Genomic DNA, 22,200 nt, shown 5'->3' on the forward strand with positions numbered 1-22,200 from the left:
AACAATTGGCAGAAAGATAAGAAACTGAAATATACATTAGCCTGGTCAGTTGAGTCACTCTTAAGAGACTTTTCCAGTGTAAGGGGTAGAAATTATCTCTTGTTTTTATGCATCCATGCTTTCAGTGTTCTGATTGTCATGGCCGGCAGATTTGACAGACCCGCTGATTTGTGCTCTCTTAAATAAATCTTACCCTATGATCTGAGGGCTTGTGATTCCTTGCCCTTTAGGACAGTGGTTCTTAAATTTGAGTCACAGACCTCTTTGAGAGTATGACGAAAGCCACAAGAAATGTTCCCAGAAAAATGCATATCACATTCATAGTTTGGCTTGTAATTTCATAATCCTTAGTATAGGAATCTTTGCACTGGGACATCATAACTAAACAAAAGGACAATAATGATACACAATAATAAACGTAACTACACAGTAATGATTAGTGGTGTAAAGTATGTTGGAAAGTGTGTCAGGCAGTGACCCTTGTGTTAATGGGTGAAATATTTTCCTCAATATACTTTGAAAAATTTCAGTCCTACAGGAAAGTTGAAAGATTACAATGTCCTTCAGCTGGATTCATCAGTTGTAAACATAACTCTATAAATATACATGCTTTTTTCCTTGAATCATTTGAAAGTGAATTGTACACGTTATGGTACTTTACTCCTAATCACTTCAGGTTGTATTTCCTAAAAGTGACAACAGTCCCCAAGAACCACAAACCATGATCAAAATGGTATAATTTAATGATCTTTTATTTTAATGTTTTAGTTAAAAGGATTTAAATAGAAATCAAGTGTATGCTGACATTTACTTTTTTTTTTTGAGGGGGGTGGGCTGCGCTGTGTGGCTTGTGGGTTCTTAGTTCCCCGACCAGGAACTGAACCTGTGCTCCCTGCCGTGGAAGCATGGAGTCCTAAGCACTGTACCGCCAAGGAATTCCCTGACATTTACTTTTTTTTTTTTTTTAGTTTAATTTTGGCTGCACTGGGTCTTCGTTGCTGTGCCCGGGCTTTCTCTAGTTGTGGCAAGCAGGGGCTACTCTTTGTTGCGGTACGCGGGCTTCTCATTGCGGTGGCTTCTCTTGTTGTGGAGCACGGGCTCTAGGCGTGTGGACTTCAGTAGTTGTGGCATGTGGGCTCAGTAGTTGTGGCTCGTGGGCTCTAGAGCACGGGCTCAGTAGTTGTGGCACACGGGCTTAGTTGCTCTGTGGCTTGTGGGATCTTCCTGGACCAGGGATCGAACCTGTGTCCCCTGCATTGGCAGGCAAATTTTTAACCACTGCACCACCAGGCAAATTCCCTGATATTTACTTTTGAAAAAAGAAAAATTGACCAGTATTGAGGCTTGACAATAAGCCCTAAAATGGCCATGCGCTAAAACAAGGAGACCTTATAGATGGACATTTTCAATTCCATAATATTTATGTTTGTTTAGTGAGTCTCTTGTTTATGTGACACTTTATTCCTTTGAAAGCACTCTCAAGACTCTTCTTTCAATTAGAGTTTGTATCTCCTTCAAGTCTAAATCATGGATCTGAAAGGTTTCTGTATTAGTTTCTTAGGGCTGCTGTAAGAAATTACCCCAAACTGGGTGACTTAAAACAAATGAAATTTATTCTCCCACAGTTCTGGAGGCCAGAAATCCAAAATCAAGGTGTCAGTAGGGCTGTACTCCCTCTGGAGGCTATAGGGGAGAATCCATTCCTTGCCTCTTCCGGCTTCTCTCTGTCTTCACCTCACCTTTCCCTCCTTTTTTCTGCTTCAAAACTTTCTCTGCATCTTTCTCATTAAGAAAAACAGACTTACATTTAGGGCCGAACAAGATAATCCAGGATAAGCTCCTCCTCTCAAGATCCCTAACTTAATTACCTCCTTTTCTGTAGAATGTATTATTCACAGATTCTGGGAGTAAGGATGTGCACATATCTTTGGGGCCACCATTCAGCCCACTGTATTCTGAGGGCTGTTGTATCATCTTCAGGTCTTTTTTTTTCAGAAAGATGCCCTGTAAATCACACCTTTACTTTTGCTATGCCTTTAACCTGGAGTGCTCTTTTCCCAGGTTTCTGCATGTGGAAGTCCATACTTTGTTCAACACTCAGCTCAGACCCCAACTCCTCAAAGCCATCCTGATTACCCCAGCCCTCCTGTGACTTCTGACATTTTAATGCCTGTTGCACATTATGGTTAATCCTTTATCTCTCTAACTGAATTTTAAATCACTTGAGGGCTGGAAATAGGTTTTATGTCTCTTTGCATTCCCATCACCTAGAATAGTACCTGTAGTACCCTATCCTTATTACTTGGTCAGTAAGTGTAAGTTGAACCATCAGTCAGCCTGAACCGATGCAAGTTGTAGTCTGAGAGATTGCCAGAAATTGAGATTCAGGTTTTTCCACTCCAGTGCCAAGAAGGAATCCTAATGGCAAATTAAGTATAGGTACAGATTTCCAGCTTTATGTAATAGAATAGTTTATGCTGATTATACAAATTCTTTTAAGTATTCCTTAGGACAAAATGAGGGCTTTAGAAGCTTTATATACCCATGCAGTTAGTTACTCACTAGAATATGACTGTTATTACTCTGAATGATACAGTAGTGATCTGAAAGGTTTAATGCCTTATTTTCACATGATTATTGACACCAGAGGCTTCCACTAGCTTTTCTGAGGGAAGGTGTTAGATCTGTGAACTAGGAGGTTGAACAATAATATATTTATAAACTTTTTGATTTATTCTCAGATTCTTTTTAAAAATTGTTCTGCTGAGAATTGTGACTTTTTAAATTTGTTCTCATCCCCTCTATAGTGGGCCAAACTCCCCAGAGTATATAAGTATAAATAAAAATAAAAATAAATGAATAAATATGTGCTATATCATGAAAAAGAAGAGTAACATGGAGGCAGGGAAGAATGAAACATTTTAAATAGCCACTTTGGGGCTGTGCTATCTTACCCCGAGAGGTTACAGATTGGAGATCTGTCTGATGAATCAAGCCTACAGATATGCTTTGTCTGTATGTTATATTGTATTTAAAACCTTCTTTTTCAATCAGTGTTTAAAAAGTAGTAGCTTTCTCATAAAAATCTAGGTTTCTAGATTCTATTATACATTGCAAAGCATGGCAACAATTTTCTAGAGCAGAAGAGTGTACCACTCTTTAGATGGGATGTATATTCTTCAGTTTTCCTCATTTTCCAGCCAAGTGTGAAATTTTTACATAGGTACCTATACCCAGCCCTCTTATTTATATTACTTGGCTGTCCCCTGTATTCTCGAATTCATTCTACAAATATGTATGTAGTGTCTGCTGTGTGCCAGGCTATTCTAGCACTAGGAATTTTGTAGTGAACAAAGAACATAATCATTGCTCTCATGGAGTGTACAATCTAGTGAGGGAGGCAAACAATAAGTAAAATACAGAGTATATTAGATAGTGACAACTGCTTAGGAGAAAATGAGAGCAGAGAATGGGAATAGGAAGTGTGTGTATACAAGAGGGAGGTTGCAGTTTTAGATAGGAAAGGCCTCATTAAGATAGCATTTGCGTAAAGATCTGAAAGAAACCAGGGAGCAGGCTGTCAAGGCATGCCAACATCTGGGTGAACACCATTCTAGAGAGATGGAACATAAGTGCAAAGGCCCTGAGGAGGGAACATACCTAGTATGGTCAAGAGCAGTGAGTGAGGAGGGGAGATGGTAGTAGGAGATGAGGTCAGAAGAAGGAATAGGAGATCATGTAGAGCCTTATGGATCATTGTAAGTACTTTGGTTTTTATTCTTAGTGAGATGGAAAACCATTGGTGGGTTTTCAGTATAAGAGTGATATGATCGCACTTATGTTTATGGGTGGTGGCTCTTTCTGTGTTCAGAACAGACCAGAGTGGGGATGAGGAGCAAGGATAGAAGTAGAGACCATTGGATATTTCAAGTTTGAGATTATGGTGGCTTGGATTAGGGGGGCTGTGAAGGTGGGTGAATGGTTGGATTCTGGCAGTGCATTAACAACAGCTGACAGGACCTGTTGATGAATTGGATGTGGGGTGTGAGAAAGAAGGGTGACACCAGGGTTTACGACCTGAGCAGATGGAAGTGTGGAGTTACCATTTGCTGAGGTAGGAAGACTTCCAGAGGAGCAAGTTTTGGGAGACTATCAGGAGCTCAGTTTGGGGCTTGTTAAGTGTGAGATCGCCGGTAAGCATACAAGTAGAGATGTGAGGAGGCAATTGGATATATGAGTTGGGAGTTCATAGAAGGCCTGCAGATTTGGGAGTCATCAGTGTATGAACAGTATTTAAAGCCATGAGTCTGGTTGACTTCACTATGAGAGTAGATAGAAAGCACAAGAGTCCAAGGATTGATTCCTACCTGAGGCAGCCAACATTTACAGATCAGGTTGAGGACAAAACAGAGGAGACTAGGGAAGTGTCTAGAGAGGTGAGAGGAAAACCCAGAGTGTGTAGTGTCCTGGAACTCAAGTAAAGAAAGTGCCTCAAGGAAGAGCAGGTGACCAGATGTGACATTATGATTTATGACAAATAGGCCACAATATATTTCTCATGTATATTTTGTCTTTGTCCATGGTTCTGGCTCACAGCTCCCAAAACCCTTGGAATTTCCTGAGCCATAGGGTTATGGGAGCTTCTTTTGTCATCATATTTGTTCTCTTGTCCTCAGTTTATGACTTCAGAGCCATAAAGTGAAATGGGTGTCTTGTTATTCCTGACATGGCCCCTTTCCACCACAACTGGGTTTATGTTAATGAGGTGAATTTGGGGAAGCACCTAAGGATAGGGGTTGGTTGCTAGGGGAACCAACCATGAACAGAGGGGTGGAACTTTTAGTCCCACAACCTCCTGGTTTCCAGGGAGGGGAGAAGGACTGCAGGTTGAATCAGTTACCAAAGGCCAGTGAGTTAGTTAATCCTGCCTATGTAATGAAGCCTCCATAGAAAGCCAGAAGGAGGGGGTTCAGAGAGCTTCTGAGTGGGGAGCCAGAATGCTTCTATGTGCCACTCTGCTGGGCCCCACGTTTCACGAAGACGGAAGCTCCTTTGTTTGGGACTTTGCCCTGTGTGTCTCCTCATTTGGCTTTTGATTCATATCTTTTACTATCTTTCATAAAAAATCAGTAATCTAGTGAGTAAATGGGTTTCCTGAATTTTGTGAGCTGGTCTAGCAAATTAATCAAACCCAAGAAGGGCATCATGAGAACCTCTTGGTTTATAGCCAGTTGGTCAGAAGCACAGGTAACAACCTGAGCTTGTAATTGGCATCTGAAGTGGAGGGTGGTCTTGTGGGACAGAGCCCTTAATGTGATGCTGTCCCCAGGTAGAGAGTGTCAGAATTGAATTTAATTGTAGGACACCCAGCTGGTGTCAGAGCATTACTTAGTGGTGGTGTGAGGAACCACCCTCCAACACTGGAATTGTTGGGTAGTCAGAGAGCCCTTTTACCAGGGATACTTAGATCATTCTCAGATGAGGACTGAGAATTGTCCACTGGATTTTACAACACAGATATCTTTGATGACCTTGATAAAGCAGTTTTGGTGGAATGATGGGAGAGGGTTAAGGATGAATGGGAGGGCTGGGATTAGAGACAGGGAGTTTAGGTAACTCAATCAAGGAGTTTTGCAGCAGTAGCTAGAGGGAGGTGGTCAGGGGACAGTTAAGTTGGGAGATATTAGAGTATATTTGTTTGCTGATGGTAGTGTTCCAGTAGAGAAGAAAAATTGACGATTTAAAGGGGGAAGAAAGAATTGCCGAAGCAGTGCCCTTGAGTGGATGGGAAGAAATGGGATCTAGGGAGCAAGGGGCGAGATTGGTCCTGATTAGGGCACAGACTTGCATTCATAGTAACACGTGAAGATAGTAAGTGTGTATGGCTATGGATGCCGGTGGGTGTGTAGATTAGGTGGTGGGAGCTTGTGGAAGTTCTCTTCTTTTTTTTTTTAAAGCAACAATTAATTAATTAATTAATTAAATGTATTTAGTTGCTCTGGGTCTTAGTTGCAGCAGGCGGGCTTCTTAGTTGTGGCTCGCCTGCTTCTTAGTTGCGGCCGGCAGGCTCCTTAGTTGCAGCTCACCGGCTCCTTAGTAGCAGCTTGCCGGCTTCTTAGTTGTGGCACGCATGTGGGATCTAGTTCTCTGACCAGGAATTGAACCCCGGCCCCCTGCATTGGGAGCTCAGAGTCTTAACTGAGGGAAGTCCCCTGGAAGTTCTCTTTTGATTGTTCAATTTTCTCAGGGAATAAGCACAATTATCAGCTGAGACTGAGGATGAGGGAGGAGATATGGGAGGTTTAACTAGCAAGGAGGAGGTATGAAGTTTGTCTACAGGGGCTAGGAGAGTAAATGGACTAGAGAAATACAGTAGGAATGCCAGGCAGCCTTAAGGGCCCACTTATTCTTATGAATAAGAATGTAAAATTTAGTCATTTAGTCATTATTGCTTTACAGAGTGAGAAAATCTGACTTACTAACCATCCACATGTGTATGGCGTGATAACTGGAACCTTTTGGAACAGAGAAGTCATGCTCCCTAGTCTGCAAAAACTAGCACTGTCGTTTTGTTTTTGTTTGTTTGTTTTAATGCTGCTTTAGCTAATAGTGACTTCCAATTGGGAGCAGTTTTGCCTCTCACCTCCCCCCAGGAGACATTTGGCAACATCTGGAGGCGCTGCAAGATTGTCACAAGGCAGGGGGTGCTGCTGGCATCTAGTGGGTAGAGGTGAGGGATGCCACTAAGCATCCTTATGACAGAGGCACAGGAGAGCCCTCACAACAAAGAATGACCTGCTTAAAATGTCAATAATGCCGAGGTCGGAAAAACTCTGAGCTTATCATGGTCCATGGTTGCTGGGCTTTCACTTTTTTTGTTTGCTAAATTCTTGTTTCCTTGTTTGATTGTCCTTGACTTTCACAAAGTACTAAAATTATACTGAGTTATGAGAATATACATATCACTTCAGCTTTTTATTTTAGATTTTAATGGAGGCAAGAGGGAGGATGTTCTTTTATTCAGCCTCAAGTGTGGGATTAATGTTATCTGAAGTAAATTTGGAACAAAGAACTTTTTACCTTGATGCATCTAATAACATGAGTTTCTTAAGATTGAGCCTGAGGCCAGTATTATCTTCACTTGGGACTTGAGTATACCTTGTACTAAATTTCAAAGTAAACTTTGAGGAACAAAGAGGAAGTATTCTGTCAAACTGTGACTTTAGGAAGTTTCAGATACTCTGTCTTACCTGAGTTAACTCTTAATCCTAAAATTTGGCTTGTATCTGCTACTCTTCAATGCCTAATGACTATGGGCAGGATTTGAAACATGGTACTTAAACTTAATCCTCAAGTATTGGTAGATAGAAAACACCAGAATAATGAGAGAAGGGAAATTCATATGCTAGTTCCAGCATACCATTCACTTTCTGCTTGAGCTCAGGCAATCTCACTGTACTGTGGGAACCTGTGTGTGTTTCGTGTACAAGCGCTCTGGAGTGGTGGTTCATGCCTACCTTCCTTCACCCAATTTACAGAGATGCAGTGAAGCTAAAGGGATTTGGGTTTCCTAGTAAATGAAAGGGTATAGTAAATACCAGTAGTGATATTTGAGTTTCAAAATGATAAAAGTTGATCCTGGTTGCCTTTTGGTTTTTTTTTTTTTTCGTTTTTGTTGTTTGTTTTAAGATTTTAACTTATTTTCATTCTTTAGAATGCTAACAGTAAGCTAGAGCTCTAGGCAGAGTTAAAATCTAATATTTGTTGGAAGAAATTTTACAGAAGGAAATGGATTCTAGCAATAACCCATGCTATCATTTGTTAATTCCTTTTCTTTATAAATTTATTTATTTATTTATGGCCGCATTGGGTCTTCGTTGCTGCCCACGGGCTTTCTCTAGTTGCGGGGAGCAGGGGCTACTCTTCGTTGCAGTGCGCGGGCTTCTCATTGCGGTGGCTTCTCTTGCGGAGCGTGGGCTCTAGGTGTGTGGGCTTCAGTAGTTGTGGCACATGGGCTGAGTAGTTGTGGCTCATGGGCTCTAGAGCACATTCCCTAGTAGTTGTGGTGCACGGGCTCCATGGCATGTGGGATCTTCCCAGACCAGGGCTCGAACTCGTGTCCCCTGCTTTGGCAGGCGGATTCTTTTTTTAAAAAATTAATTAATTAATTAATTAAACATCTTTATTGGAGTATTAATTGCTTTACAATGTTGTGTTACTTTCCGCTGTATAACAAAGTGAATCAGCTATACGTATACATATATCCCCATATCTCCTCCCTCTTGCATCTCCCTCCCACCTTCCCTATGCCCACCCCTCTAGGTGGACACAAAGCACTGAGCTGATCTCCCTGTGCTATGTGGCTGCTTCCCACTAGCTATCTGTTTTACATTTGGTAGTGTATATATGTCCATGCCACTCTCTCACTTTGTCCCAGCTTACCCTTCCCCATCGTCGTGTCCTCATGTCCATTCTCTACGTCTGCATCTTTATTCCTGCCCTGCCCCTAGGTTCTTCAGAACCATTTTTTTTTTTTTAAGATTCCATATATATGTGTTAGCATACGGTATTTGTTTTTCTCTTTCTGACTTACTTCACTCTATATGACAGACTCTAGGTCCATCCACCTCACTACAAATAACTCAATTTCGTTTCTTTTTATGGCTGAGTAACATTCCATTGTATATATGTGCCACATCTTCTTTATCCATTCATCTGTTGATGGACACTTAGATTGCTTCCATGTCCTGGCTATTGTAAATAGAGCTGCAGTGAACATTGTGGTACATGACTCTTTTTGAATTATGGTTTTCTCAGGGTATATGCCCAGTAATGGGATTGCTGGGTTGTACAGTAGTTCTATTTTTAGTTTTTTAAGGAACTTCCATACTGTTCTCCATAGTGGCTGTATCAGTTTACATTCCCACCAACAGTGCAAGAGGGTTCCCTTTTCTCCACACCCTCTCCAGCATTTATTGTTTGTAGATTTTTTGATGATGGGGCAGGCGGATTCTTAACCACTGTGTCACCAGGGAAGTCCCCCAACTTCCTTTTCTTGAATTTGTTTTCTTTAGTGACTCTTCACAGGCTTTCTTACATAAAATGGTCTCATAAAAGCCTTAAGTTTTGGGAATTCCCGGGCGGTCCAGTGGTTAGGACTCAGTGATTTCGCTGCTGTGGCCTGGGTTCAATCCCTGGTCGGGGAGCTAAGATCCTGCAAGACGAGTGGCATGGCAAAAAAAAAAAAAAAAAGCCTTAAATTTTGAATTAATTTTATTTTCAATTGTACCTTATGAGCACTTCATTTCCTGCTTTAACTTAGTGTTATTCCAATAGTTGGCCAGGAGAGGGCGCATAAAACTTATTGATTTAGTACACTTCTGATTTAAAGACCCCGTTTGTAATCATATTTTACTTTAATTTGATTACAGTTGTTTAGTATTTGCTTGATAATTCATTTTATGAAGCATTTGAGCCCTGAAAGTATTGTAGGCATTCAGAAAGCTTTGTCATTATTAATTCATCATGTGTTTAATTTATTAGCCATTGTATTTAATTCACTGAATGTGTATTGAGGATTTGAGGAGTATAAAACACTATGCTAGATATGGGGGATATAGAAGGCATGGGCCTCACGCTCAAGCAGTCTTTCAGACTGTTTCGTATAGTAGTGGTTTCATTGAAGAGTTAAAGAGAAGCCAAGGCATTCATATTTCTGTAATCCTGCTGTCATCCATGAGATGAAAGAAGAATTAAGGTTTGGAGAGACCCTGGAGATGAAGTACGCCAATTCCTCTTCTCATAGATAAAGAAATTGACAAACTTAGTGCACCCACGAATTACAACTTCATAGAAACAAATGATCATGCTTATAAACATGAGAAGAAGGTTTGAAATTGTATAATATGAAGTTTACGCAATTCAAACAGTTCAAACTGTTTATTTTTTTTTGAGAACAGGAGAGATGAACTGTTCAGAGGCCCTAATTTAAAGTTAATACTAGCTACCAGTGTTTATCTTGTGCTAGCCTTTGTAGGGTGTTGTATGTTAATTATTTATATACCACCAACAGAATGAAGTAGGTATTCTTCTCATTCTAAAAGTAATACTCTCAAATTTATTGAGCCCTATTATGTGTCAGGTTAAGTATTTTACTTAAAGTATCTCATTTGAGCTCCTTAAGAAGCCTATGTGGGGGGCTTCCCTGGTAGTCCAGTGGTTAAGACTGCGCTTCTACTGCAGGGGGCGTGGGTTCTATCCCTGGTTGGGGAACTAAGATACCGCATGCCTTGCGGGTGTGGCCAAAAAAAAAAGAAGCCTATGAGGTGGGCTTCCCTGGTGGCGCAGTGGTTGAGAATCTGCCTGCTAATGCAGGGGACACAGGTTCAAGCCCTGGTCTGGGAAGATCCCACATGCCGTGGAGCAACTAGGCCCGTGAGCCACAACTACTGAGCCTGCGCATCTGGAGCCTGTGCTCCGCAACAAGAGAGGCCACGATAGTGAGAGGCCCGCACACTGCGATGAAGAGTGGCCCCCGCTTGCCACAACTAGAGAAAGCCCTCGCACAGAAATGAAGACCCAACACAGCCAAAAATAAATAAATAAATAAATTAATAAAAATATCCGTTTAAAAAAAAAAAAAAAAAGAAGCCTATGAGGTAATTACTATTATTACTCCATTTACTGATGAGAAAACTGAGGTCTAGAAAGTTATGTGACTTCCCCAAGGCCATTCATCTAGTATTAGAGTTAGGATTTAGACCCAGGTCTTGTTGACTCTGTAGTCTCTGCCCTCATCACCTGGCTTATAGTTTTATTAGAAAATTCTGTCCTCTTACATCATATGTTCTGGTTTTGTGCTTTTCAGTTAAAATAGTGCAAGCTAAATGTGGATGGCAAAAGTACAGATTTTGTTAGGTATTTTGATGGCACTGATCAGTGAACTTGAGGTAGAGTAGGAGAAGTGAGCCACTAGAAGAATAGATTTTTAAAATTCTTTAGCCTGAATGGTTTGAGGACTAAAAAAAAAGACTTTGCCAAGTATATAATCTAATTGCATATATTGTGTGAGAATCTGCCAATATACAACAACTTTGAATATTTAAGTCTGGGTTAAATATTTACTCATTATGTATGTGCCAGATATTGTCTTTGGTGCTAAAATACAAAGGATGTCATGCTTGCCCTCCAAATGCTCAAATCGATACACTTACTACAGGAACTCATTCTTCTGCAGCCACCTTACAGTTCAGGAGTAGTACAACTCATTGCTATATGGCTGGCAAGAACAAAGTACTAAGGCAATAGGGGGATTGGTTGTCTTGGAGAAGGGATCAGGTTCACATTGAAGTGACACTTGAGCTGGGACTTAAAACAGGACAAGCGTTTCATTCAGGAGATAATAAGGGAGGAGAAAACAACATGAGCAAAAGTGTAAAGATATGAAAGAATGTGGCTTGTTCAGGGAACAGTGAATGTTTGTGTGGTTAGGCTTTAAGGTGAATAAGCTGAGATGGCCAGGCTGGTGTTAGATTATGAAAGGCCTTCTGTGTCTTGTTAAGGAGTTTAGACTATATTCTGAGCAGTAGGGAAACACCAAAGTTTGTTGTTATTTGGCCATATCCATATGTAAACAAAAGTAGACAATATGATGAACCCTTATGAACCCATCACCCAACTCCAACAATTATTAACTCATGGCCTATCTTGTTTTCTTGTTTTATCTAGAGCCCCTGCTCTTCCCCATCATATTTTGAAACAAATCCCAGATAGTATATTATTTCATCCATAAATATTTCACCATGTATCTTATTAAAAAATATCAAATGTCCAGTTAATGTTCAAATTTCCAATGGTTAAATAACTTTTGTACTTTTAAGATTATAGTAGTCCACACTTAAAGAAGTCTTTTTAACATTTCTTATTTCTTGTAAGGTCAGTTTAGTGGTGAGGAACCCTTTTAAGCTTTTGCTTGTCTGGAAGACTCTCTTTCTCCTTCAATTCTGAATAACTTTGCCAGGTAGAGTATTCTTGGTTGAAAGTTTTTTTTCTTTCAGCCATTTGAATGTTTTATGCCACTCCCTTCTGGCCTGCAAAATTTGTGCTGAAAAATCTGTGGATAGGCTTATGGGGGTTCCCTTGTATGTAACAAGACTTTTTGTTTGGTTTTTTTTGCTGCTTTTAATATTCTTTGTCTAACTTTTGACATTTTAATTATAATGTGTCTTGGTGTGGGTCTCTTTGGGTTCATCTTACTTGGAGATTTCTGGGCTTCCTAGATCTGAATGTCTGTTTCCTTCCCCAAGGTTTCGGCCATTATTTCTTTCTCTCTCTTTTTTTTTTTTTTTAGGAGGAGTTTTTTTTTTTTAATTCAAATTTTTTTTAAAAATTAATTAATTAATTAATTTTGGCTGTGTTGGGTCTTCGTTTCTGTGTAAGGGCTTTCTCCAGTTGCGGCGAGCGGGGGCCACTCTTCATCGCGGTGCACGGGCCTCTCACTGTCGCGGCCTCTCCCGTTGCGGAGCACAGGCTCCAGACGCGCAGGCTCAGTAATTGTGGCTCACGAGCCTAGCCGCTCCGTGGCATGTGGGATCTTCCCAGACCGGGGCACGAACCCGTGTCCCCTGCATTGGCAGGCGGATTCCTAACCACTGCGCCACCAGGGAAGCCCTGTTTTTTTTTAAAAATAGGTCTTTATTAGAGTATAATTGCCTCACAATACTGTGTTAGTTTCTGTTGTACACCAAAGTGAATCAGCCATATGCATACACATGTCCCCATATCCCCTCCCTCTTGAGCCTCCCTCCCACCCTCCCTATCCCACCCCTCTAGGTCATCCGCAGAGCACTGACCTGATCTCACTGTGCTTTGCTGCTGCTTCCCACTAGCTAACTATTTTACATTTGGTAGTGTATATATGTCCATGCTACTCTCACTTCGCCCCAGCTTCCCCCTCCCACCCCATGTCCTCAAGTCCATTCTTAAGAGGAGTTTTAATGGTAGAGTAGAGGGATAGTAATTTATTTATTTACATATTTATTTATTTTGGCCATGCGGGATCTTAGTTCCCTGACCAGGGATCGAACTCTGGCCCTTGGCAGTGATAGCCCGGAGTCCCAACCACTGGACCTCCAGGGAATTCCCTAGCCATTATTTCTTCAAGTAAGATTTCTGCCCTTTTCTTTCTGTTTCTGGAAGCCCTATAATGCAAATGTTAGTCTGTTTGATATTGCCCCATAAGTCTCTTAAGCTATAGTCAAATTTTTTCATTCTTTTTCTTTTTGCTGCTCTGCTTGGGTGAGTTCCACTGCCTTTTCTTCAAGTTGACTGATTCTTTCTTCTGCTTTATCCAGTCTGCTGTTGAACACTTCTAGTGTATTTTTCAGTTCAGTTATTATATTCTTAAGCTCTGTGACTTCTGTTTGGTATTTTCTTATACTTTCCATCTCTTTGTTGAAGATTTCGCCAGTGTTCATCCATTTGTCTTCCCAGTTCGGTGAGCATCTTTATGACCATTACTTTGAACTCTTTATCAGGTAAATTACTTATCTCTGTTTCATTAAGATATTTTTCTGAGGTTTTATCTTGTTAACTGACTTGGAACATATTCCTCTGTTTCTTTATTTTGCTTGACTCTCTGTGTTGGTTTCTGTACAGTAGAAGAAACGACTACTTCTCCCAGTCTTGAAGGAGTGGCCTCATGTAAGAGATAAAAGTTTTTATTCAGCCCTGCCCCAGCTTTTGGTCATCTCTCAAACTTTTGTGCTTGTCCAAGCATCCTGTTACGTTATTAGTAGCTCCCAGTAGTTGAGGATGTGCCAAGAATAGACAGTGTCCCAAAGAGGAGGGTTTCAGCACCTAGATTCAGTTGGACTGGAAGCTAGACCCTCAGGCAGCAGCTTTATAAGTATGCAGATATATTCAGTTCTGGGAGGCCACAAATGTAAGCCCTGCTGGCCCCCAGAGCCACCTGATCTGTCCCCTGGGCAGCAGTTGCAGAAATCAGGATACACTGTCCAGATGAGTGTATAAACTTTTTTGGGAGATACTGGTGAGCTGGAGCAAGGCAGAGAAAGAGCACCAAGATGGTGTCTACAGCCTGCATTGTTGAGAGCAGCTCCATAGGCCACCAAACGTGTGCCAGGCTTGAGGCCTGCCACTCAGTCGAAAGCTCCAGGACAGGTAGAGTGGCCTCCTTCACAGAAAGAATGGGGAGTGTGTCTTGGTCTGCTGTCTGCACAGTCTCCTGAGGATGGTAGCCTGCCAAGAACCATCCCTCCCCAATTGCCACAGTCCCATGAGACCCCAGAACACAAGCCCCTTTGGCCATCAGGGCCAGGTGATGGGCATCCTCTGGATGTCAGCTGCAGAAACTGCACCAGCCGTGTGTAAAGGATTACAGTCAGCCCCTCCATATGCTGTTTAATTAGAAGCCTGCCCCCAGGCCACAGTCACAGTGATGATTAGCTAATAGGTCTCCTTCACAAAAAGACAGACCTCAAAGGTCTATTGCCTCTTGCTGTGCCCTGGGGGTGGCAGCTGTTTAGGAACACTTTCTCTGTTGGTTACAGTGCTGGGGGGCCCACAGGCATAAGCCCTACTGGTCACCAGAGTCAGGCGATGTAGATGTGTCCCCTAGCAGCAGTCATAAAAATCATGGTGCCAAACAGGGTTATGAGCTCCTTTCTGGGTGACACCTATTATTACAGTCCCATGTGACCAGGAGCGCAAGCTCCCCTGACCTCCAGAGCCAGGCAATCAAGAGTTATCTCCTGGGGACTTCTTCCCTGGTGGCTCAGTGGCTAAGAATCTGCCTGCCAATGCAGGGGACACGGCAAAGGGAGAGGGCAAAGATGGTGCCCACTAGTCTCCATCCCCATAGAGTGAGTGTTCCAGCAGGCTCCTAAATGGGTGTGTTAAATTGGATGCCTGATCCACAGGCTGAGGTGTTTTTTTTTGTTTGTTTGTTTGCTTTGGGCTGTGCCACATGGCTTGTGGGATCTTAGTTCCCCGACCAGGGATTGAACCTGGGCCCTCAGCAGTGAGAGTGTGGAGTCCTAACCACTGGACTGCCAGGGAAGTCCCCAGGCTGAGGTTTTTTTTTTTTAATATTTATTTATTTATTTGGTTTCACAGGGTCTTAGTTGTGGCAGGAGGGCTCTTTAGTTGCTCCTTGTGGGGTCCTTAGTTGTGGCTCACCAGCTCCTTAGTTGCAGCACGTGGGCTCCTTAGTTGTGGCTGGTGGGCTCCTTAATTGCAGCTCCAGGGCTCCTTAGTTGCGACTTGCCAGCTCCTTAGTTGTGGTGCACGGGTTCCTTAGTTGTGGCATGTGAACTCGTAGTTGCGGCACGCATGTGGGATCTAGTTCCCTGACCAGGTATCGAACCCAGGCCCCCTGCACTGGGAGCGTGGAGTCTTATCCACTGTGCCACCAGGGAAGTCCCCCTAGCCTGAGGTTTTACTGTAAGCAGGTGAGCCTCCTTTACTTTACGTATGGGTGCAATCAGCTGCCCCTGAGCTGGGCATTGGGGCAGGTGAATTTCTGAGCGTGACTCTTTAAGAGGTGTTTCTCTGATTGTCTCCATCTTGTGGGTCTCAGGCCATGAGCTCAATTGGTTTTCAAAATTAGGTGTTTTGGGGGTTCATCTCAAGTGCGTGTCTTAAAAGTTACAGTTCCTGATGTGGGGTTTGAACCCTTTGTTTCTCAGGGAGAAGCTCTGGGTTTTGAGTTCACTCCCAGTTGTGGGTTGCCATACTGGGGGTGGGGTTTATGACAGGATTGTGAGCCAACCTTTCCTACCTGCTTTGATGTCGTTTTCTTCTTGTTTGCCTGATATGTAGTTGTCACCCAGCCAGCCTTTAGTTTTTTTTAAGAGGAAGTTGTTCCACATGTAGCTGTAGACTCAGTGTGTCTATAGGAGGATGTGAGTTCAGGAGATTAAACAATATGCTACTGAATAACCAGTGGGTCAAAGAAGAAATAAAAAAATACCTTGAGGAAAATGAAAATGGAAATGTAACATAGCAGAATTTATTCAGTGCAGCAAAAGCAGTTCTAAGAGGGAAGTTCACAGCAATAAATGTCTATCTCAAGAAATAAGAAAAGTCTGAAGAAAAAGCCTAACTCTACACCTCAAGGAACTAGAAGAAGAAATGAAGTCCAAGGTTAGTAGAAGGAAGGAAATAACAAAGGTTAGAGCAGAAATAAATGAACTAGAGACTAAAAAGACAATAGAAAAGATCAATAAAACTAAGAGCTGATTCTTTGAAAAGATTAAAAAAAAAAAAGAAACCCCAAACCTGACAAACCTTTAGCTAGACTCAACAAGAAAAAAAGAGAGAGGACTTTAATAAATAAAATCAGAAATGAAAGAGGAGTGTGACAGTGATACCGCAGAAATACAAAGGATCTTAAGAGACTGCTATGAATAATTATATGCCAACAGATTGGACAACCTAGAAGAAATTGAGAAATTCCTAGAAACATATAACCTACTAAGACTGAATCATGATGTAATAGGAAATCTGAGCAGACTGATTACTAGCAAGGAGATTGAATGAGTAATCAAAAGCCATCCAACAAACAAAAGTCCAGGACCAGATGGCTTCCCTGGTGAATTCTACCAAACATTAAAAGAAGAATTAAAATCAGTCTTTCTCAAACTCTCCCAAAAGATAGAAGAGGGCAGAATTCTTCCAAACATATTTTATGAGGCCAGCATTTTCCTGATACCAAAACCGGACAAGGGTGCCACACACAAAAAGTTACAGGCAGTATCCCCGATGAGCATGTATGCAAAATCCTCAACAAATTCTTAGCAAACTGAATTCACCAATACATTAAAAGGATCATACATCGTGATCAAGTGGGATGTATTCCAAAAATGTAAGGATGGTTCAACATCTGCAAACCAGTCAGTGCAATTCACCACGTTAACACAATGAAGGATAAAAATCATACGACCGTTTCAATATTGACATGCAGGAAAAGCATTTGACAAAATTCAGCATCCATTTTTGATAAAAACTCTCAACAAAGCAGGTATTGAGTGAACATACCTCAACATAATAAAGGCCATATATGACAAGTCCACAGCTAACATCATACTCAATGGTGAAAGGCTGAAAACGTTTCCTCTAAGGTCAGGAACAAAGACGACGATGTACACTCTCGCCACTTTTATTCAACATGGTATTGGAAGTTCTAGCTGCAGAAATTAGACAAGAAAAAGAGATAAAAGGTATCCAGATTGGAAAGGAAGAAGTAAAACTATCACTATTTACAGATGACATGATAAGAAAACCCTAAAGACTCCAAAAAACTATTAAAACTAATAAACAAATTCAGTAAAGTTGCGAGATACAAAATCAAACAAAAATTTTTTGTTTCTTTATACTAATAAAGAACTATCAGAAAGATAAATTAATCAAATAACCCATTTACAATTGCATCAAAAAGAATAGAATACCTAGAAATAAATTTAACCAAGGAGATGAAAGACTTGTATATTAAAAACTACAAGACATTAATGAAAGAAATTGAAGAAGATAGAAATAAATGCAAAGATATTTTGTGTTCATGGATTGGAAGAATTAGTATTGTTAAAATGACCATATCACTCAAAGCAATCTATAGATTCAGTGCAATTCCTATCAAAATTTCAATGGCATTTTTCACAGAAATGGAACAAACAGTGTTTTGTTTTGTTTTTTTAAAATTTTATTTATTTATTTATTTATTGGCTGTGTTGGGTCTTCATTGCAGTGCGCAGGCTTCTCATTACAGTGGCTTCTCTTATTGCGGAGCACAGGCTCTAGGCGCACGGGCTTCAGTATTTGTTGCACACCGGCTCAGTAGTTGTGGCGCACAGGCTTAGTTGCCCTGCAGCATGTGGGATCTTACCAGACCAGGGCTTGAACCCATGTCCCCTGCACTGGCAGGCGGATTCATAACCACTGTGCCACCAGGGAAGCCTGAACAAACAGTCTTAAAAGTTGTGTGGAACCTCCAAAGACCCCAATAGCCAAAGCAATCTTAAAGAAAAACAAAGCTGGAGGCATCATGCTACCTGATTTCAAACTATATTACGAAGGTATAGTAATTAAAACAGTATGATATTGGTATAAAAACAGACACATAGATCAATGGAACAGAATATAGAGCCCAGAAATAATCCCACACATATGTTGTCAATTAACTTATGACAGTAGAGCAAGAATACACATTGGGGAAAGGGCAGTCTCTTTAACAGATGGTATTTGGGAAATTGGACAGCCTCACGCCAAAGAATGAAATTTGATCCTATCCTACCCCATACTCCAGAATTAACTCAAAATAGGTTAAAGACTTGAATGTAAGACCTGAAACCATAAAACTCCTAGAAGAAAGCAGGCAGTAAGCTCCTTGACATAGGTCTTGGCAGTGATTTTTTGAATCTGACACCAAAAGCAAAAGCAAAAGTAAACAAGTAGAACCTAATTAAACTAAAAGTCTTCTGCATAGCACAGGAAACCATCAACAAAGTGAAAAGGCAGCCTACTGAATGGGAGAAAATAATTGTAAGTCATATATCTGATAAAGGGCTAATGTCCAAAATATACAACAAACTCATACAACTGAATAGCAAAAAACCCGCAAACAATCAAATTAAAAAATGAGAAGATCTGAATAGCTATTTTGCCAAGAAGACATGCCATTGACCAATAGGTACATGAAAAGATACTCCATATCATTAATCATCAGAGAAATGCAAATCCAGACCACAATGAGATACCACCTCACACCTGTTAGAATGGCTATTATCAAAAAATAGGAAATAAGAAGTGTTGGCAGGGACGTGCAGAAAAGGGACTGTTGTGCAGTGTTGGTGGGAATGTAAATTGGTGCAGCCACTGTGGAAAACAGTACGGAGGTTCCTCAAAAAACTAAAAATGAACTACCATGTGATCTAGCAATTCCACTTCTGAAGAGAACAAAAACACTAATTTGGAAAGATATCTACACACTCACGTCCATTGCTACATTACAATAGCCAAGGTATGGAAACAAGCTAAGTTTCCATCAGTGGATGAGTAGTTAAAGAAATTGTGATATATGTAAATATATAAACACACACACACACTCACACAAACACAGAGGAATATTAATCAGCCGTAAAAGAGAATGAAATCTTGCCATTTGTGACAATAAGGATGGACCTAGAGGGTATTATGTTAACTGAAATAAGTCAGGCAGAGAAAGACTAATACCATTTGATATTTCTTATATGTGGAATCTAAAAAATCAAAACAAAACAAAAACCAAACCGGGCTCATCGGTACAGAGAACAGATTGGTGGTTGCAAGAGGCAGCGGGTTGGGGGTGAGAGAAATGGGTGAATTGGGTTTTTTTGTTTGTTTGTTTTGTTTTTTTAGTTTAAATACATTGAATAAAATTTTTTTAAAAAGTCCACCCATTAACTGACTTTTTTCTTAATTCTCGTAATCTGTAGGTCCTTTATTCAGCTCTTTTTTTTTTCTCCTTGTAATTTATTTGTTGAAGAAAATGGGCTGTTCGTCTTGTAGAGTTTTGTACAGCTTGGATTTTGCTGAGCGCATCCCCTTCATGTTTAACAGGTTTCCCTGTCTCTGTATTTTCTGTATTGAATCTAGAGGCTGATTAATTCAAGTTTGTTTTTGCAGAAGGACTACTTCATGGATGGTGGGTGGTGTCTTTTTACATTAGGAGGCGAATGAAGCCACCTTTATGCATTAATTTCTTAGGGATTAGAAAGTGATGTTATTTGTCTTGATTATTCAACAAAGTTGAGGAATTCCACAGATCATGTCAGAGATCCTCTGTGTCTTTAAGTCTATTTTAGGACTGAGGTGACTTACAGTAGAGAATCAATAGTCATTGGCCACCATAGAAAGGAATGAAATTCTGCCATTTGCAACATCGTGGATGGACTTGGGTTGGTATTCTGCTTAGTGAAATAAGTCAGACGGAGAAAGACAAATACTGTATGATATCACTTATATGTAGAATCTAAAGTATAAAATAAACTAGTGAACATAACAAAAAAGAAACAGAAATATAGAAAACAAGCTGATGGTTACCAGTGAGAAGAGGGAAGGGGTGAGGGGCAAAACAAGGGTAGGAGGTTAAGAGGTACAAACTACTATGTATAAAATACATAAGCTCCAAGGATATACTGTACAACACAGGGAACATAGCCAAACTTTTATAATAACTGTGAATGGAATGTAACCTTTAAAAATTGTGACTCGCTATGCTGTACACCTGAAACTTACATAATGTTGTACACCAGCTATACCTCAATTAAAATCTTGGGTTAATATCTGTTTATTATTTGACTTACATGAGTTACTGACTTTTCACTCTTCTTAGCCTTCAGTAAACTACTAGCTGTTTGTGGTATTTTATGTAATCCCGATTCTTTGTTAACAAATATGTCTAGAATGTTTCCACTTGTGATCCTTAAATAGTTTCCATCAAAATGGAGCTGATGTGGTTCAGAAGATAGATAAGCTTTGGAAAAGATTCTAAATGTCTGTTGCTTTACAGGCTTTTTTCATCTCACAGCGTTTTACCCCAATCACATATTCACACAAGTGCTTCTCTTGAAATATCTCGAAAATGGGAGAAGAAGAATAAAATTGTTTATCCTCCACAACTGCCTGGAGAACCTCGGAGGCCAGCTGTAAGTTTGTGGGTAGAACTAATCTCTTGATTTTGGTAAAGCGCTCTTGCTCTTGTGTGGCTAGCAGCGATTTATTATTCCATGTTAAGAAAAGAAAAAAATTATACAGGAATTTGCTTGATCCTTTAATTGGTACAGAAAACGTTCCAGATCTGTCTTTTTTGTAGTTAAAATGATTGTCTTTGTTTTACTTATTTGCCTTGACTTAACCTCCTGGATAGGAACCTTAACTCTAAAACTGAGCTAATAGCTTGAGACGTTTCGACTGATTTTTGACTCCAAGAGGCTTGATAATGGAGCACGAGGGGTTGGCAAGAATGGCTTAAGCCATTGGCCAATATTTAAATCATATGTATGATTTTGCAATGTTTTATACTTGAGTATAGACACACTTGGTTGTGAGGTTTTTCTTCCTTTTTTTTTTTTTTTGTAATTTACAAACCTTTGAACCTAAGGTTTGAGTTTAATCATTGGATTCCTTCCAGGGATACCTTATTCCTTCCAGACTTTAACTTACCTTTAGTTGCTCAGAATCCTTTTGCCCTCTCCAAATTGCTAGAGATTGCTCTAGTCTGAAATAAAAGACAAATTTCTAGCTTAATATGAATTTTCTGTGGGATACATACGCATCTGTTAAAAAGTTTAAGTAAGTAATAATAGCATAAACAAGGTGGGAACATTTGAATCCTTAAGAAAATGAACTGTGATAAGTACTTTAGAAATAGAATTACTGTGTTAATTAAAAATCATTCAGTTTAGCAAACATCTTTTAAGGTCCTTTGGGATTTAAGGCTACTGGATAATCAATATAATCTAAGTAATGTCATTTGCTTAGTTTTTATATGAACTTGACAGCGTGCATTTTATTAAAATTCAGTTGCTATCTAGATATTAGTCTGAATTAGTACAGTTTTATGGGTTATTTTTTTCTCATTTAGGGGAGTTAATTTATTGATTTAAAGACCTCCTACCTGATTGGGAACTGAGAAGAAAAAGAGATCTTAATAGCTTAAACAAATGAGTTTTTAACTTTCATATTTTATTATGCCATCAGAGCTTAAAAGTTTGATTTGTCATAGAATCTGTGCTATTAAGCATTGACTCCATTTTGTAATCAACCAAAATTTACAAAAATTTACACATTTGTACAAATATCATAAATAAAATATTTTCTAGGGGCTTCCCTGGTGGCACAGTGGTTAAGAATCCGCCTGCCAATGCAGGGGAGATGGGTTCAAGCCCTGGTCTGGGAAGATCCCACATGCCGTGGAGGAACTAATCCCATGCGCCACAACTACTGAGCCCGCGTGCCTAGAGCCTGTGCTCTGCAACAAGAGAAGCCACCGCAATGAGAAGCCCGCGCACCGCAACGAAGAGTAGCCCCCTCTCGCCGCAACTAGGGAAAGCCCACGCACAGCAACAAAGACCCAATGCAACCAAAAGTAAAGTAAAAATTTAAAAAAATATATAATGTCTATAATTAATGAGCTTTCTTTAC

The 22,200-nt window shown here is 40.4% G+C and overlaps 1 protein-coding gene across 5 annotated transcripts in view; it reads left to right on the forward strand.

Annotated features, from left to right (window-relative positions):
* The window catches only part of MRPL22 (mitochondrial ribosomal protein L22), a 39,677-nt gene that overhangs the window by 4,870 nt on the left and 12,607 nt on the right, over window positions 1-22,200 (forward strand). For 2 of the 5 annotated variants that reach the window (XM_036849149.1, XM_036849145.1), the window contains one exon: window positions 20,567-20,702. The exons of 1 other annotated variant lie outside the window; for it this stretch is intronic. Coding sequence is in view for 2 of the 4 variants with exons in the window: in XM_036849145.1 (XP_036705040.1) it covers window positions 20,567-20,702 (136 nt within the window). In the remaining 2 variants the exon portion in view is untranslated. Of the gene's footprint in view, window positions 1-13,458; window positions 13,496-20,566; window positions 20,703-22,200 lie in introns of all 5 variants that reach the window. 2 more of the 5 variants (XM_036849150.1, XM_036849147.1) reach the window with 2 other exon arrangements.

This window comes from Balaenoptera musculus, chromosome 3 (assembly GCF_009873245.2).
Source record: "Balaenoptera musculus isolate JJ_BM4_2016_0621 chromosome 3, mBalMus1.pri.v3, whole genome shotgun sequence".
Taxonomy (NCBI): Eukaryota; Metazoa; Chordata; class Mammalia; order Artiodactyla; family Balaenopteridae; genus Balaenoptera; species Balaenoptera musculus.